General features: G+C 37.6%; 1 protein-coding gene across 1 annotated transcript in view; it reads left to right on the top strand.

Moving 5' to 3' along the window:
• ANKS1B (ankyrin repeat and sterile alpha motif domain containing 1B) overlaps positions 1 to 18337 on the top strand; it is a 1325415-nt gene that overhangs the window by 426732 nt on the left and 880346 nt on the right. Inside the window, 1 exon segment of the mRNA XM_043965259.1 lies at positions 5361 to 5526. Coding sequence (XP_043821194.1) covers positions 5361 to 5526 — 166 coding nt within the window.

Genomic DNA, 18337 nt, shown 5'->3' with positions numbered 1-18337 from the left:
TTTGAGGTGATCCAGATATTCACAAAGCCTAGATACATCCCTATCATTCATACTGCTGTTTCCAGAAGTTATTCACCTTTCTTTTGATTCCTTTATTATTTGTGGTTATAGCTAGTCTCTCCCTAACTAGATTGTAAGCTCATTGAGGACAAGGTCTGTCTACAATGATCATTATCCATAAAAATATTTAGCCCATTGCCATGAACCTGGTAGGTCCTCTTTGCCTTTTGTTAAACTTTGAATATTTATTGAATGAATGAACATTGAATACATATTGGTGAATTTGGGATCTAAGACCTAATGTATGAAATTATTTACATTTCCTTAATTCAAACACTCAGCATATGGGGGGAAGACTCACATCTTCTTTGAAAGCCTCTCTAATCAAACCTATATGACAGAAATGATTATGAGTTTATACAAAGCAGGGATGTAATAAATGCTTGTTGATTAATTACTACTGATCACAGCATCATGGATTTAGAGTAGAAATTGGCCATAAAGATCAGGCAGGCCAACCCTTCACTTTTACAGAAGAGGAAACTGAGTCCTAAAGAGATTAAGTGACTTGCTTGAATTTATACAGGCAGGAAGAGTCAAAGGTGCGATATGAACCCAGGTCATCTGAGTCTAGTGCCAAGATTCCACTATACATGCAGTCTCTCCCATGAACTCTTCCTTCTGGTCTTTTACTCATGTTGATTATGCTCAAAGAGGTTCCAAATGGAATTAGAAATGTTCAGATATCAGGTAAGGACACAAACTCCAACCTCATCTCATCTGAGCCCCTCCCCATTTTTACTTGAATGTATTATTACAGGGAAAATTCACCTCAATTTTCACCTTCCTTTTTTCCACTTAGCTTTTTCCTTAGCTGAACCTCTCCTTACACTCTCTTTGCTCAAGGAAAGCAAGAAGGACACTAGAAAAATAAAGAAGAATTTCGATGCTGTCAGAAGAGCATTATGTTCTAATTAACAAACAGTGCTTGAACCCAGGCCGCCTTTATTAGGTCTATTTATACATGCTCAATTCTGTGAACTTGTCATTTCTCTATGTGGTAATTAAACTACATTAATACTAACCCCTTGCACTGAGATGCTTTGCTTTTCCAGAGGATTACATTTCAGAAAAGTGAGCTAATGTGGTAAATATTTCTTAATTATCTCAAGGCTTTTCAGAAGCTTCTGGAAAGTAAACTGTTTTTTCTCTGTAATATACTCAAAGTTATCCTTCCAAGGGCTTTCCTTTTCTAATCATTACTTTGACTTAGAAGACATTTTAAGTGTTCTGCTTTCTGTAGTAGAGAAGCATTGTTGTATTTAAAAAAAAAACTAGTTGGAAGAATGATGTTTTAGAGATGCCAAGGAATCAGGATTCTACCCTTGCTAGGGACCTTTAGGATCCTCTTGCTATAGGGATCTTCTCTAGAAGACCTGGAAGGATTACTTGACAGAAAGGCTAGAACACTGAGATGAATCTAATACAGTGAAATTCAGTAAGGACTTGAGTAGAAGAAAGTAACTTCATAAGTCATGAGGCACCCTTCCCTTGAGCCATTCTAAGTTATCAGTTAAAATGGTGAGGTACTCTCTTGATCCAGAGAACCCCACAAAATCATGCAAGTCAAGGGGTTCAATTCTCCAGGTCCACTTCAAGAAGACCTGTGAAACAGCCCAAGCTATCAAGGGCATGCATATCTGAAAACTACTAAGTATTTGAAAGATGTCACATTGAAGAAACAATATGTTCCCTTCCATCTATACAATGGTGGGGTTGGCAGGTGTGCCCAGGCTAACCAGTGGGGTTGGACACAGGGTCGTTGGCCCAAAAAGAGTGCTGAGTTCTTGCTGCATATGCTTAAAAATGCAGAAAGTAATGCTGAACTGAAGGGTTTGGGTGTGGATTCTCTTGTCATTGAGCATATCCAGGTTACCAGGTTACCCCCAAAATGCAACGGTGTACTTGCAGGGCTCATGGTCGAATCAACCCATACATGAGTTCCCCTTGCCATAATGAGATGATACTGAATGAAAAGGAACAAATTGTTCCTAAACCAAAAGAAGAGGTTGCTCAAAAGAAAACGATATCCCAAAAGAAATTGAAGAAGCAGAAGCTTATGGCACAGGAGTAAATGTGACATTAATATGCAAATAAAAGTGAAAAAGTGTTTATCCTTAAAAAAAAAAAATAAGTCATGAGGCATGGATGGGCAGCAGTTCTGAAAATCTAGGGGTTCTAGTGGACAGCAATTTCAGCATGAGTCTTAAGTGTTGTGCATAAGTCCCTAAAAACCAAATACAGACCTGTGTTACAATCAAAGGGGTATAACTTCTAGGAAAAGGAAGATGTTGGTCCCATTGTATTCTGACCTAGTCAGTCTTTATATGGAATATTGTGTTTAGTATTGGGGGGGGGGGCACAAGTTAAGAATTGTATTGCTAAGCTGTAGATTGTCCAAAAGAAGTCAACTAGGTTAGTGAAGGACTTTGAGCCCATGACATCTAAAAATTTGTTGAAGGAATTGAGTATATTTGGTCCTTGAAAGACTGGAGAAACAGGGCATCATGGCTATCTTTCAGTATTTGGAAGGATTGTTGTGTAGGAAGAGGGTTCAGATTTATTCTCTTTAGCCCTAGAAGAGACAGGAACAGTGGCTGGAAGCTGCAAAGAAATCAAATTACGGTTGATATCAGGAATAACTTTTCAGCTTCCCACTGTTGAATGAGATGCCTCTTGAAGGTCTTTTTGTTTGTTTGTTTTTTGTTTTTTTTGTTTTTTTGTTTTTTTGGTGAGGCAATTGGGGTTAAGTGACTTGCCCAAGGTCACACAGCTAGTAAGTGTTAAGTGTCTGAGGCCGGATTTGAACTCAGGTCCTCCTGACTCCAGAGCCGGTGCTCTATCCACTGCGCCACCTAGCTGCTCCCTTGAAGGTCATTAAGCAGAGGTTGGACTGTCACTTGTTGAATTTGTTTTATTGGGGATTCCTTTGGTTTGTGAATTTGATTAGGTGACAGCTGCACTCCACCACCCCAGCTCTCAAACTATGTGCTTCTATGATTTTCCATAGAAACAAGATTTAAGAATAACTTTGGTCACTACAATGGATATTGTTATTCTTTTGCTTTTCTGAATAAAGGGAAACTGATCTGAGCTCTTTTTTAAAACAAATAGAATTGGAGGATTTCTTAAAGTTGGATAGGACCTTTGGGATTATTTGCTTCACTTTTCCTACCATTGCAGGAACCTTTTCTATAGTAGTCTTCCATGATGCACATCCAGGTTCAGCATGAGTATGTGGAGAAATTGGTGTTTTCACTACTTAGGTGGCTTAATTCTGATTGTCAGTAAGTGTTGGTAAATATTTAACTAAAGTAAAGTCCTTCCAACATATGGCTTAGACCCTGGAAACAAGTGGAATGCACTGCATTCTTCTTCCTAATGAAAATCATTCAACTATTTGGAAATAAAGATCAGGTTCCCCTAAGTCTTCTCTTTTCTCAATTAAATATAAGCTTCTACAACGATTTCTCATCTGACATGAATAGTAGTGCCCTCTCTTTCCTGGTGGCTTTCCTTGGGGGTTTTCTGTTTTGTCAATCCCTATTATTGGAAAGAGTTCTCAAATAAATATCTCTACTTTCCTGGCCTATCCAGTAGATTCTAGTGTATATAAATGAAGATTTGATGATTGATGATACAGTTCAAACTATATTGAGCCTAAGAGAAGTCCTGAAAGTTTTTTGGGGGAGAGGTAGTGAGGTAGAATGGGGAGAGAAGGAACAAGTCAGCACTATAATGTTTTCTTCTGATATGTCTTGGTCTTGACAGTAAAGTGTGTGCAAATAAAATTAATTTGGCTGCTTAAATGTGGGTTTGCTGTATATTGTATCATGGGGTAATAAGAGCATCCATTTTGGAATTAGAGGTTTGAAACCTGGCTCTACTATGTACTCTCTGGTGTGATTTTGGGCCAATCTTATATTTTTCAGCTTCAGTTTTTTCCTCTTTAAAATGGAGGGGTTCGCCCAGATAATCTGTTATCTCTATTCCACCTATAAATACTATGAAATGGCAATACTTGGCAGTTGATTGGATTGTGTGGTAAGGAAGAGTAGAGAATTAAAGATAATGAGAACCTTAATTAGGAACTTGGGACACTGAAGGATGGTGCTACATTTGGTAAAAAGAGAGAGGCTGGAAGAAAGGAGGCTTTTGAAGGAAAGGATGAGTTCAGTTTTTGACATGTCTATAGGACATCCACTTTGGAATGTCCAGTAGGTAAATGGTGATGTGGTATTATTGGTCAGGAGAGAGACTGGAGATGGATACATACATACATATATATCAGCATTCTTACATGTATACATATGTGTATATATGGATATATTATGGGTAATATATAAATATAGATATCTGTGTATGTATTGTGGATAAACATATACATATATTATGTATATTTGTGAGTCCTCCTGAGTTATGTGCATTGGGACAATATTTAAATCCAAGGGAGCTGATAAAGTTACCAAGAGAGAGAATGTAGAAAGAAAAAAAGACTAGGATAGAATCAGGGAAAATGACCATAGCTTGATAGAGATGAGTCAGCAAAAGAGAATGTGAAGGGGTCCTATAGGTAAGAGGAGAACCAGGAAATAGCAGTGTCATGACAACCAAGAGGAAGAAGTATCCAGGAGGAGAGAATGGTAAACACTATTAAATGCAGGCAATATATCAAGAAGGATCAGTACTGCCTCACCTACCAAGGCAGGCTGGCACCTTCTTTGCAATTGATCACTTTAGGTCAGAGACTCTTTTTTTTTTTTTTTTTTTTTTTAGTGAGGCAATTGGGGTTAAGTGACTTGCCCACGGTCACACGGCTAGTAAGTGTTAAGTGTCTGAGGCCAGATTTGAACTCAGGTACTCCTGACTCCAGGGCCGGTGCTCTATCCACTGCGCCACCTAGCCACCCCTATAAGGTCAGAGACTCTTAACTTGAGATCTGTGGATCTTAACTTGAGATCTGTGGATTTAAAAAACAGTCTTTTTTATGGGGGAAAACTATTTCAATATAATTGATTACCTTTATAGTCCTTTGTGTTTTATGCATTTAAAATCCACTATGTTTCCAAGAAGACTTAAACCCAGACCTTTTTGAGTTTGAGGCGCTACCTTCCAGCACTAATTGTAATGGAAGTTAAATGGTAATGATCTGGTTTGTAATCTTTAAAACTCTTCCCAGGCATTAGTTGTCCTGCCATCAGTTATGGAAGAAGTGGCACTGCTGGTTGTTTCTTCAGGGGTGATGTGTGTCAAATGATGCCGAGCATTTTACTCAAGGAGGTGCTTCTCTTCTATTTTAGGAGTCCTATCCAAAGAAGAGAAATTATACGCTGGAAATGGTGCCATCTGCTTCCCTCAATCCATTTTCTGCAGAAAATGAAAGTGGCCTCAGTGACCTCACAGACACAGCGGTCACGAAGAAGCCTTGCTCCTTAGAAATAGCAAGGACACCTTCCTCGAGGACAGGTAATGGGATGCTTTGGAATCGTCCTATACCCGTACACCAAAGGATGAACTGAGTGCTTTCACTCTGGGTAGTGCAGATAGAAAAGTGCCCAAATGGCTCACATTGCATCCCAATGATTGTAAAAGACTGGCAGTAAAAGTCAGTTCATGTAAACTCATGTATACTGACAGCTAGTTTTACTTCAGGAGAAAGGCTCTGGGCTTTGTTTATTAATTTAGAATTTTATTTTCCAAAATATATGTAAAAACAAATTTCGACATCAGTTTTTAAAACCTTTGTGTTCCACTTCTCTTCCTCCTTCCATTCCCACCCCCCACCCACAAGAACTCAAGCAATTCAATGTAAGTTATACATGAGTAGTCATGGAAAACATTCACCCATTATAGCAAATGTTGTGAGAGAAAACAGTTAAAAAACAAAACTTCAGATTAAGGAATTTTCAAAGAAAAAAAATTTTAATGTGTTTCCATCTGTTTTCAGATAGCATCAGTTCTTTCTCTGTGGATGTATTGCAATTGTCATAAATCCTTCAGGGTTATATTGGATCATTGCCTTGCTGAAAATAACCACATGCTTCCCAGCAGATCATCCTACACTATTTCTGTTATTTTGTATACAGTACATTTCACTCTGCTTCAGTTCATGTAGGTCTTTCCAGGTTTTTCTGGTAGTATCCTTTCCATCATAACATGTATATAGTACCTTAAACTTGACAAAGAATTTTCTTCACAATAGCCCAGCAAAGTAGGTACCATACATTTTGCCATTATAATCAATCATCATAACTATTTCCCTCCATCCTATTCCCTTCCCATGGTATACAAAGTGTTTTACTTCTGACTGTCCCCTCCCCTGCTCTGCACTCCCTTTTTTTGCCCTTCCCTACTTATCTTCTTCCCCTCCTACTTTTCTGTAGGGTTAAATAGATTACTCCTCCCAACTGGGTGTGAATGTTATTCCGTCCTTGAGCCCACTCTGATGAGATTAAGGTCTTTGAGCTAATTCTGTGTTCTAAATTTTTCTTCCTCCCTCCCTCCTCAATCCTCCCTATGAAATCAAGCAATTCAATATGTCATACTTGTACAGTTATGCAGAACATCTTCACCTTCCTCAAAAGCTTTTTACTGCTCTCTCCCCCAATCTGCCCTTCCCTCCTTCCCTTCTTCTCACCCCATCCCCCTTATCTCCCTCCCCTCCCACTTTCCCTCAGGGAAAAAACATATTACTATACCCACTTGAGTATGTGTATTAGTCCCTCTTTGAGCCAATTCTTATGATATTAAGGTTCACTCACTCCCCTACTCCTGCTCCCTCTTCCCTTCCCTGCCATAAACTTTTTTCTTGTTTCCTTCCTGTGAACTACTTCTCCCTAGACCATCTCTCTCCTTTCCCCTCCATCTGGGCTTTATTTGACCCACTGGTCCAGCTGCCACATAATATTTACTTCTATAGTACTTGGAGGGAAAAAAATGACCTTGGAGCCAGCAGACATAGGTGTGAGTCTTGGCTCTCACAAGTGACCAGTTTATCTCCAAATCTCAACTAGCTCATCTGTAAAATGGATCAATACTATTATCACTGACTTTCTTTCTTTCTTTTTTTTTTTAGTGAGGCAATTGGGGTTAAGTGACTTGCCCAGGGTCACACAGCTAGTAACTGTCTGAGGTCAGATTTGAACTCAGGTACTCCTGACTCCAGTGCTGGTGCTCTATCCACTGCGCCACCTAGCTGCCCCAACTGACTATCTTTCAAGGGTGTAGTAAGGAATGAGCTTTGAAGGGTTAAGCATATGAGCTCTCAGTATTTTTTATCATTATTACTTATTTCACAGATGTTTTCTCATAGCTCCTCTTTGAGGCTGAGGGTGTCCTTTATAATTTTGCAACATTTATTTTCAGTTGATTTGGAGTTATTGTTGTCACTGTTTACATCGTGTTAGTCACTGTATATGTTGTTTTCTTTTCTTTCTTTCTTTCTTTTTGGTGAGGCAATTGGAGTTAAGTGACTTGCCTAGGATCACACAGCTAGGAAGTGTTAAGTGTCTGAGGCCAGATTTGAACTCAGGTTCTCCTGACTCCAGGGCTGGTGCTCTATCCACTGTGCCACCTAGCTTCCCCTATATGTTGTTTTCTTAATTTTGCTTATATCACTGTTTATTGGTTCATATAACTCTTATAGTGCTTCTGTATATTTGGTGCTTTCTTATGGCACAGTAATACCCCATCACATTCATAAGCTGCAACAAAATAAAGTTCTTTAAAACAAACAAATATTAACTAATTATTAATTTCTCAGTTCATAGAAAAATAATATTACCATTTAGAGCAGGATAAAAAATAAGAAACATCAATGTCCAGTTTGGTAACATCTTACCAAACTTCTATGATTGTCAATTTTCTTTTAATCTAACTGGTTCTGCCTCTGAGCTTAAGTAAAGTTGATCACCATGAAGATTCTCTCAAAGTAAAAAACCATATCACATTAGATCTGTAGCTATAGACCTATCTTTGTATCTCTAGCACTTGACACTGAACTGTTCACATAGTAGACACTAATGAATGTATTAAATTGAATTAGATTAAGTCAAATGAGGAAAGGGAGGTTTTAAAAAGTGAAGGCATTTGTGCAAGGTCACAGAATCAGAGTCAGAGACAATAAATGCTGGGGATTCAAAGGAAGGAAGTTTTCTCCCTTTAGGTTATAAACTCAACTGTTTGAAGTCTTGCACACACTTATATATGTGTGTATATGCATGCACACATACACACATGCATATATATATATATACACATACACACATATACATATATATCATGCATATATACATATATGTATATATTTTTTCGTTCTGTTCCTTACCAGATACTTTGTATTAGTCTGAAAAATTTCAGTAAGACTATAAGGTTTTTTTTAGCAATCCTACAATTCAGTTAAATATTAACTACTTTCTTACTGCAGTACTACTATGTATTTTTAAAGTGAATAATTTTATAATAATGTATTTCATTTTCTTTTCCCCTAACACGTTCAGTTCCAAATTAAAAAAAAAATTAGTTTCCATTTAGAACAAAAAGCCCTGTGACATGCATAGTGCAGTGTGTGTGTGTGTGTGTGTGTGTGTGTGTGTGTGTGTGTGTGTGTGTGTATGTTGGTCTTCCTTGGTCTTCCAGGGACCATTCAGAAAATTTATGATAGAAGTAATCTTTTCTTTCCTGTCTTAATAATTAGGCAAAAATAACTTATAATAGCTTAGGTTTAATGGAGCTTCAACGTTTACAAAACCTTTTCTGCATGACAGCTCAGTAAGGGAGCTAGCTAGTTCATATATCATCTGCATTTCATAGATCTGGAAATACAGTCACAGAGGTTAAATAATTGACTTATAAAAAATAGTGTTGGGAACTAGATGTGACAAAAAGGCGAAGCTGGCAAAGATAGCTAAGGACAACAAAAAGAATGATTTTTTAAAATAAAAGCTGTATTAGAGGAAAGGGAAGAACCAAGAAGAGATAGAATTATTGTTGGTTGTAGCTAGAATAATGGTAATGAGTTACAGAAAAAAAAAGTAGAGCTTTTCAACTCCTACTTTTGTTTTCACTCTAAATGAGAATGAGTTTTAGCTTGGAAATGACACAACCAAAAACAAAACAACCAAAAAAAAAAAAACCCAACTAATTACCAAGATAGGAAGGAAGATTCTTTCAAGGAAGGAAGATTTCTCCAAGGAAATTAAGCTGTCCACTATGAGTTCAGATGATCACTGATCACAAAAATCTTTTCCCCCTTTCTGCCCAAATAAGAACCATTTATGATATTGAGATTCCTAAGAAGCATATGCACTTCTGTGAACTTGCTTTAAAAATATTTTTGATAACTGTATTTCAGTGCAATTGATGTCCTATGTATTTTAAACTATTATTCTGAAAAGGGTCCAGAGGCTTCACCAGACTGCTAAATGGAGTCTATGACACACAACACCCTAAAAATCCCAGGGGCCTAGTGAATGAATTGGAAACATGTCATTAATATACACAGTGAAGATAACAACATTCATGTAAACCAGTGACCGACCTTATTTGCAAAGGGACTGGTGGTAAAATTCACACTTCTTTATCTTGGTAGAGAGGTTCCAAACTATGGTATAAAAGACCTTCATTTTTTTCAGTCATAGTTGATGAATTATGTAGTTGTGTTAGAGCCAAGAAGACCTAAGTTTGAATTCTTGCCTTTGATACGTACTGTCTGTTTAATTCTAGACAAGTTACTTGGCCTTTGCTGCTCTAGGTGACCCAAGATTAGAAGGTATTCTAGAGAAGGGAATTTCCTATACCACTGAAATTATAGGCCTATTGCCCATGTTTGTTCTATTACCAAGTCTATGGGCATACCAGTGAAAGATAACACTGAATGATTGATGGCGACCACAAAGACAGTAGGGGAAACAATTCAAAACAGTCCATTAGCCTATCCTTCAAATCCTTCTATTTCCCTTGGATATGTTTTCTATTTACTTCTCTGTGTGCATGTTGATTTCCCCCAAAGAATGTAAGCTCTTTGAAGGCAGGAGCATTTTTCATTTTTTTGTCATTGTATCTTAAGCACTTAATAGAGTGCCTAGCCACAAAGTAGGTACTTAATAAATGCTTGCAGTTTGAGAAAAAAAAAAGAAATCCTCACAGAAGGCCACCCAGTTACTAATTTAGGAAGATTTACGAAGAGTGTTTTCTCGTTGCCTAAAATTTGGTAGAGGAGGTCAGCTCATGAGAGTTGGGATTCTGTTGAGAATTATATTCTGAAGTCACTTTAAAAAAATAATACCAAAGAAAAGGCAAAGAAAGAGCTGTCTCAAGTCCTATGGAGATGCACAGAATTTTGTTGTTGTTGTTCAGTCATGTCTAACTTTTTGTGACCCCATGAATCATCACATGTCAAGTCTTTCGACCCTCCACTATCTTTTGAATTCTGTCCAGGTTCGTGTTTCTTGTTTCCATGATACTCTCTGTCCATCTTATCTTCTGCCATTCCCTTGGAATTTTGCCTTCAATCTTTCCCAGAATCAGGGCCTTTTCTCTTCCTTCCTTCCTTCCTTCCTTCCTTCCTTCCTTCCTTCCTTCCTTCCTTCCTTCCTTCCTTCCTTCCTTCCTTCCTTCCTTCCTTCCTTTCCTTCCTTTCCTTCCTTTCCTTCCTTTCCTTCCTTTCCTTCCTTTCCTTCCTTTCCTTCCTTTCCTTCCTTTCCTTCTTTCCTTCCTTTCCTTCCTTGCTTGCTTCCTTCCTTCCTTCCTTCCTTCCTTCCTTCCTTCCTTCCTTCCTTCCTTCCTTCCTTCCTTCCTTCCTTCCTTCCTTCCTTCCTTCTTTCTTCCTTTCTTTCTTTCTTTGCGGGGCAGTGAGGGTTAAGTGACTTGCCCAGGGTCACACAGCTAGTAAGTGTCAAGTGTCTGAGGCCGGATTTGAACTCAGGTCCTCCTGAATCCAGGGCCAGTGCTTTATCCACTGTGCCATCTAGCTGACCTGAATCAAGGTCTTTTCCAATGAATCCCATCTTCTTTTTAATTGGCCAAAATATTTACATTCCAGCTTCAATATTTGACCTTTCAGTGAATCAATTTCTTTAAATATTGACTGATTTGACCTCCTTGCTGTCCAAGGGAATCTCAAAAGTGTACTCCAGCACCATGATTTGAAAGTGTCAATTCTGTTGGAATTAGTTTAGATTTATTTTTAAAAGACATACAGAACAGTGAAGCACAGATAAGGAATCAATGAAAAATATAAAATCATGGCTTAGTCATATGAAAATATCAGCAGGAGCACTAAAGTGTGTAATGAATAGAGGTTGGAAAGGAATGCTAAGAAGAACAACAAAAAAGAGGTGTTTTAAAAGCTATTCTGGGGGTAAAGAAAAGACTCAAATCAAGATGGATTGGATAATGATCATGGATGAATGGATAAAGGAAGAAACACTCAACTCTTATTTTGAGTTTATTTCTTCTGCCAAGAGCAAGCTCTGTGCTAGAAAGGATAGAACAAAAACTGCCTAATCAGTAGCAATGTGGAAAATAATTAAGAAGATAACAATAGTGTATCTAGTTGTCATTGAATCCAAGTCACTAGTCACAGATGGAATACATCTCAGAGGAAAGAAAGAACTAGAGTATACAAAAGTTACTCTTGGTGATGAGTGAGGAAGTATAGAGGATGGGAGAAGTGTGACAAAGCTGAAGAAGAGCAACTCTCAGAAATATTTTTTTTCTAAAAGAAAGGAAATAAAGACTACAAACCATAGCATGGTGAACTTGCCTTTGGTTTCTGACAAATTCCTTAATTGTATCATTAAAGAGATAGTTGGTAAATATTTAGAAATGGAAATGATCAAAAATGGAACCATAGATTCCTTAACAGCAGGTCATGCAACACTCAACTCATTGCCTTTATTGATAGACTTATTGGATCAGAATGATGCTTTTTTTCAGCCAAGCTTTAAACAATGTCTGTGATGCTTTTCTTGGGAAAGATCTATAGGTTAGATGGCAGGTCACTTAGTTGGCTTCAGAACTGGACCCAAAGAATAATGTTACTGTTTTGAGGACAATGCAGTGCCCTAGGGACCAGTCTTTGGCTTCATGCTGTTCAATGCATTATATCACTGACTTGCAAGAAAGCATAGATGGGATATCTATTAACTTGAAGATGCCACAAAGTGAGGTAGAGTAGCTATCATGTTTAGTGATAGTCAGGATCTAAAACGAACCTAGTTTTAAAGCTAGAAATGACCTCAAAATCCATCTAGTCCAACTCTCTCCTCTTATAAGTGAGGAAACTGAGGCGCAGAAAGGTAATTACATCTGATTCTATTTCCAGCTCTTTACCCACTCTGTAGGTCTTGAAAACTACAGTATTAGGTCAAATGTAAAGGAAAAAAAAGCAAATTAATAGGGATACTTAAAAAAAAAACCTACACATGGAGAAAGGTGGTTAAAAATAAAAGCTTTGACAACTCGGGTCGAGAGCCACAGGCTCTATTTACTTTTATCACTTGCCTACAGGCAGCCTCAGAGTGGTAGAGATGGTGCTTTCCCTAGGGCCATTGGCAGTAGCTGCCAACTTTCTGCCTACTTCATTTTGATTATATCTTCAGATATGTGAAGGGCCATTAGGTAGAAAAGAAAATAATTTCATTTTGCACCACTTTAGGTGGCACTGTGAGAAAGGACCAAGGGCTGAGAGTCACAGGAAGGTGGAATCTTGGCTTAATATAACAACTTCCTAATATGACTCTTCAAAATTTCCTTTAAAAAGTCATTAGATGGAGCAGCTAGGTGGCACAGTGGATAGAGCACCGTCCCTGGAGTCAGGAGTACCTGAATTCAAATCCAGCCTCAGACATTTGATACTTACTAGCTGTGTGACCCTGGGCAAGTCACTTAACCCCAATTGCCTCACCAAAAAAACCAAAACAAAACAAAACCCAACCCCCCCAAAAAAGTCATTAGGTAATGAATGGGTTGTCTCATTAAGTGGTGAATTCTCCATCCTTGGAAGAATTGTAATGGAGGCTGGACAACTGGTTGTTAGAGTATTAATGAGGAGTTTCTGCACTGGGTGGAAGATTACATAGCCCTATATTCCCTTCTAACTCTGTCTGTCATAGTAACTATATTACTATTTTTTAAGAACCTTAAAAATATTATCTGATTTTGCCAACAGTTCTCCAAAAATACTGATCCAAAATATAGCTTGGATCTTTAAATGTAATTACAGGAGCATAATTCCGAACTTGTAAAAAAAACCAAACCACTGAGCAGTGAATCCAATTACTCAAAAAAGTGTTGGATTTGTAATCAGGGTACTCTGAGGACCTTCATGTAAATTCTTGCCCTGGCACATACAATATGACCTCAAGGAAATCATTTAGTGTGCTTGAGCCTCTATCTGTAAAATGAGTGGTTACGACTAGATTATCTCTAAGGTACCTTTCAGAACCAGACCTGTTAGCCTATAATCCTGTTTTGAGAATTCAGATAGCAACCAAATAACTAATAACATTAAATAATAAATAAATAAATGTCTTCATGGAGAGTCTACTGTAAATAAAAGTTCTACCAATCCGCCAGACTACAGGTCCCAGAAAAAGAGGTCTGGGGCAGCTAGGTGATGCAGTGGATAGAGCACCGGCCCTGGAGTCAGGAGTACCTGAGTTCAAATCCGGCCTCAGACACTTAACACTTACTAGCTGTGTGACCTTGGGCAAGTCACTTAACCCCAACTGCCTCACTAAAAAAAAAAAAAAAAAAAGAAGTCTGCCTTTGCTCCTAAGTTTCACAAATATATGATGATTTGGGAGCAAGATGAGTTTACAGTAATTTCCCTCACACAGTCTATATTCCAGCCAAACTGACCTACTTACTGGTTTGCCATATATGACAATCCATCTATCACTTCTCTTTCTGTGCAACTCTTTCTCCCATGCTTGGGATACTTTCCTTCCTTACCTCTACCACCTGGAAATCTCAGCTGCCTTAAGACTCAGGTCAAGTGCCATCGCCTACAAGATGTTTTTTTTTTTAAATTTCTCCAATGGTTAGTGTTTCTCCTAAAAACAATTTAGTTTTTTTGTACTTAGTTATATATACATACATAAATGTAAGTAAATATATATACGTATATACACACATTTATATATATATATATATATATGTATGTATGTATGTTTGTATGTATGTATGTATATGTTGTGGTTTTCTTCACCATAGTAGAAGGTAATCCCCTTGAGGGCAGGGTCTTATTCTTTTTATAGTACCTAGGACATGATAAGCACTTCATAAATGCTTCCTATATGGAATTGAATTTTCCTTTGTGATGAGTATACTCAGTTCATGCTCACTCTTCCCACTGTCACTTTATATTTTTGAAAGTTTATATGTAAGGCTTCTTGAAGGGAATGTTTTATGACTTCTTTCTTATATCATCTTAGTAAATGCCTTGGTTTTGAGCTGATTTTTTTCTTCTGCCAGACTATGAAAGGTGAGTGGTGGGACTAATGAACTGTAATTTTAGGAATGTGAACCAATAATCCTAAATATTCAACCTGAGAGTGTTAGCTACACTCTGAGAAGGGTAGCCTAGAAGGAGCACTGTATATACCAAGGTACATTTGCGGAAGAATAATCAAAAGTCTTTGTGTGGGATGTAGTACAGTAACTCAAGCACAAAGAAGCTAGGATTCTGTCTGTGGCACATCAAAAATGGCTTCCATCTGGTGATGATGAGCCATCAAATCTCAAAGTTGTGCAGCTTTATGTGACAAGGCTCTGGCAGTGGATCTGTATGTATCCTTGGCTCAATAGGGCCTGATATGTGGGCAGTGAATAAGGTCCAAGAGTCGGGGAAACCTTCATTGCCTACCAGGAAAAAAAGGAAAAGTTAGACCCAGAAAGTAGTATACTCCCATACTCACTATGAGGAAAGAGAAACAGCATAGGTAGAGCAAATCCAAAGAGTTATTGTCCTTTGGCCACCAGGTAGATAAGAAAAAGAAGGGAGAAGGGGGCAGGTGGAATGGAGAGAGGGAGAGGAGATAAAAGGAGATAAGGTTATTTGTAAGATACATGGTAGAACACTCATGTCTGAAAACTTTAGTTATTATTTGTGTTGAAAACATAGGATTAGAAATTTAGGGCTAGAAGGGACCTTGGAGGCTTGCTGGCCCACCTCCTTCATTTTGTACCAAGGAAGGGAAAAAGGAACGAGAATTTATTAATATGTGCACTTAATATGTGGCAGGCACTGTGCTAAGTGATTTACAAAGATTATCTTATTTGATCCTCACAACTAAATGGAAGCCCTTAGGTTAGGTGAGTTTCTTATGGTCATGTGGTAAGAGTTAGGTCATATGTTGTTTCTGCTAAAATCCAAATCTGCTCCTCAGTAGCCCCATAAGGGGGGAGCTCTATCCACTTTGCCATCTAGCAGCTGTCTACTTAGCTGTTTCCTTTACATCATTTCATGTGTATTTCTTCTCATGCTTCTTAGTATTCACCCTTTCTTATAGCTCAGTAATATTCCTTTAAAATTATGCAATGCAATTTGTTGAGCTACTCCCCAGCCAATGGATGTCTACTTTCCTTCCCAATACTTTGCTATCACAAATTGTGCTGCTATAATTTTTTTTGGTGTATACGGAGTCTTTTTTATCAATTACTTTTCTGGGGGTTGTATAACCAGAAGTGGAATCTCTGATTCTAAGGGTATGGACATTTTATTTTCTCTTAACCCATTTCACATTCATTCCACCTTGCATTCCAGAATGGTTGGACCAGTTTCCATATCCACCAAGAATGCCTTAGTATACTTCTCTTTCCATAGTCCTCCAACATTTCTTCCCGATAGCTTCACTGGCTTCCTTTTAGTCTTAAATAAGTCTTGCTTTCTACAAGAACACTTTCCTAGCCTACCTTAATCATAGCACCTTACCTCTATTGACTACCTCCAGGTCACCCTGTAAAATTGCTCGTACATAATTGTCTGCATTTTGGCCCCCTCATCACACTAAGTCCTCTGGAGCAAAGACTATCTTTGGCCTTTCTACTCCCAGTACAGTACTTGACACATAGTAGGCACAGAATAAATGCCAAATGATTGATTAATAAAGACATTAAAACCATGGATAGAGACTTGTTCCTAAACAATTATTATCTGAACTCAGTGAAAAGATAAAAATGACAGCATAATAGGGTAATTTTATTAACTTGTACAGTAGTCCTCAAAAAAAATCTAACTATAAAAAGTCACAAGATAAAGATTTGCCTTTGAACTATTTAATTACTGTTCCTAATTAATTATTTAATTACTGCTCATCAAAAATTAATCGTAAACAGAAGAATGATAGAATGACAAAAATGCAAATGATATATGATTTTGTGTGTGGAGAAGTCTCTCTACCACCCCATTCTGCAATGTGTTGATTAGTAGTTAAATTACTAGATAAATCTCAATGAGTTGCCTGAGCCATAGCAGCAAGGAGCCAAGATGTTTGAACCCAGGTTTTCCTGACTAATCCCAACACTCTCTCTGCCATTTCATGATTTCTTTTTAAAATTAAGAATATGAAAGAGATATGAGAAGAAAATAATAGTACAGAGACACGATAGGATAACAATAACAGTAATAATAACAATAATAATGTGTATCATTGGAGGACTTCAGGGAAAGCTATATGACCACTTTTATTTGGTACAGTATAGTGGAGATTTCTTTTATTTATGAGTTCGACTAGATAGTCCTTGAGGTGTGTTCAACTCTCAAATTCTATTATTCTATGATATTATTTCCAATTTTTCAGAATATTATTCAGGTGTTTTTTGTTCTGCCTAAACTATTTTCTTTATAAGATTCAAAGTCTTATAATAGCCACCATCCAAATTTCATTTAAAATCCTGCTGTGCTACAGCAGGATTTCTGGGACAATTTGTTTTCAGAAGATAATATTGAAGTAGGGCTAATTGGTGAGACCCATTTGGGTCAGGTAATCATGGTAATCAAAATAATTGCAGGTCCCTGGTGGCTGCAGTATCTTTCATCCAATGTCTTTCGACATTGTTAGTGATTTTTACTTTTCCTAGAATTCAGGGGTGTATTTACTAAAAACCATTAGTTACATGCAGTATTATGGAGAGGTTCACTTGTATAACGTGTGAGCATGGTTATAAAACAACTGCATTCTCTTAGTCGTCATCATCATTTTGTGCCTCTTATTTGTGAAAACAAGTTTTTGCCTATTCACCTTCACTCATGGGTTGAATGACAATGTATGAACAAGAATCTTGGTTGAGATACTTGTGTGCTGTTGAAGACAACCATACATATATAGCTTCTCAAAAAAAACCCAAAACTAAATTTGCCTTGACGTCTCACTTTCCTTCTGATACAAATTTAATGAATAATCAGGGTGGGGGGAGCAGCTGAATAATACATAAGCATGATGGGGGGAACAATTTCCATTTTTTCCCTGCATGAATAAAGAATGAAACCCATCAATTGAGCCCAACTCTTTTTATGCTTTCAGACAGGGATTATGTTTTCCTGAGACGAGTGGTTGTGAAATGAACAAAGATTTGGAAGCTATTTCAGGAGAAAGAAAGAATAACTGCTGATATCTACCTTTACTGAGATTTCATACTTGAATTAAATCAGGAGAGAGAGAGAGACAGAGAGACAGAGAGAGATGAGTCAACCTTTGGAATACATGTTGACTGGACCTATTTTTTTTTTGACATGTTATCAAGATTTTTCTTTTCTTTTCTTTTTCACCACCTTCTTCTTCTGGTTAAACTTTTCCACAAATAACATTTTTTGGTCAACCATAATTTATCCAATTACAGACTTCTAGGAATTATCTGGCTTTTAGGTTTTCTATAAGATATGTTTTTCACAAGTTCTTGATTATTTATTAAACTTTGGAGTTTACAAGCGTGGGAAAGAACATGGAAGGAACTACCATTAATAGATGCTTTAAGGGGCAGCTACATGGAGCAGTTGATAGAGCACCGGCCCTGGAGTCAGGAGGACCTGAGTTCAAATCTGGCCTCAGACACTTAACGCTTACTAGCTGTGTGACCCTGGGCAAGTCACTTAACCCCAATTGCCTCACTTGAAAAAAAAAACACTAGATGCTTTAAAACATATTCAAAAGCTAGATTAGCTAGGTTAAGGTCAGAATACAAAGTCATCAGTGGGTGGATTTTAGGGAGTTTTCAAATCATACTTTGAATATGCTGGAGGCTTCTAATATTCCAGCTTGTTCTTCTACCTAAG

The sequence above is a fragment of the Dromiciops gliroides genome, chromosome 5 (assembly GCF_019393635.1).
Source record: "Dromiciops gliroides isolate mDroGli1 chromosome 5, mDroGli1.pri, whole genome shotgun sequence".
Lineage (NCBI taxonomy): Eukaryota > Metazoa > Chordata > Mammalia > Microbiotheria > Microbiotheriidae > Dromiciops > Dromiciops gliroides.
This window is presented reverse-complemented; position numbering and strand designations above follow the sequence as displayed.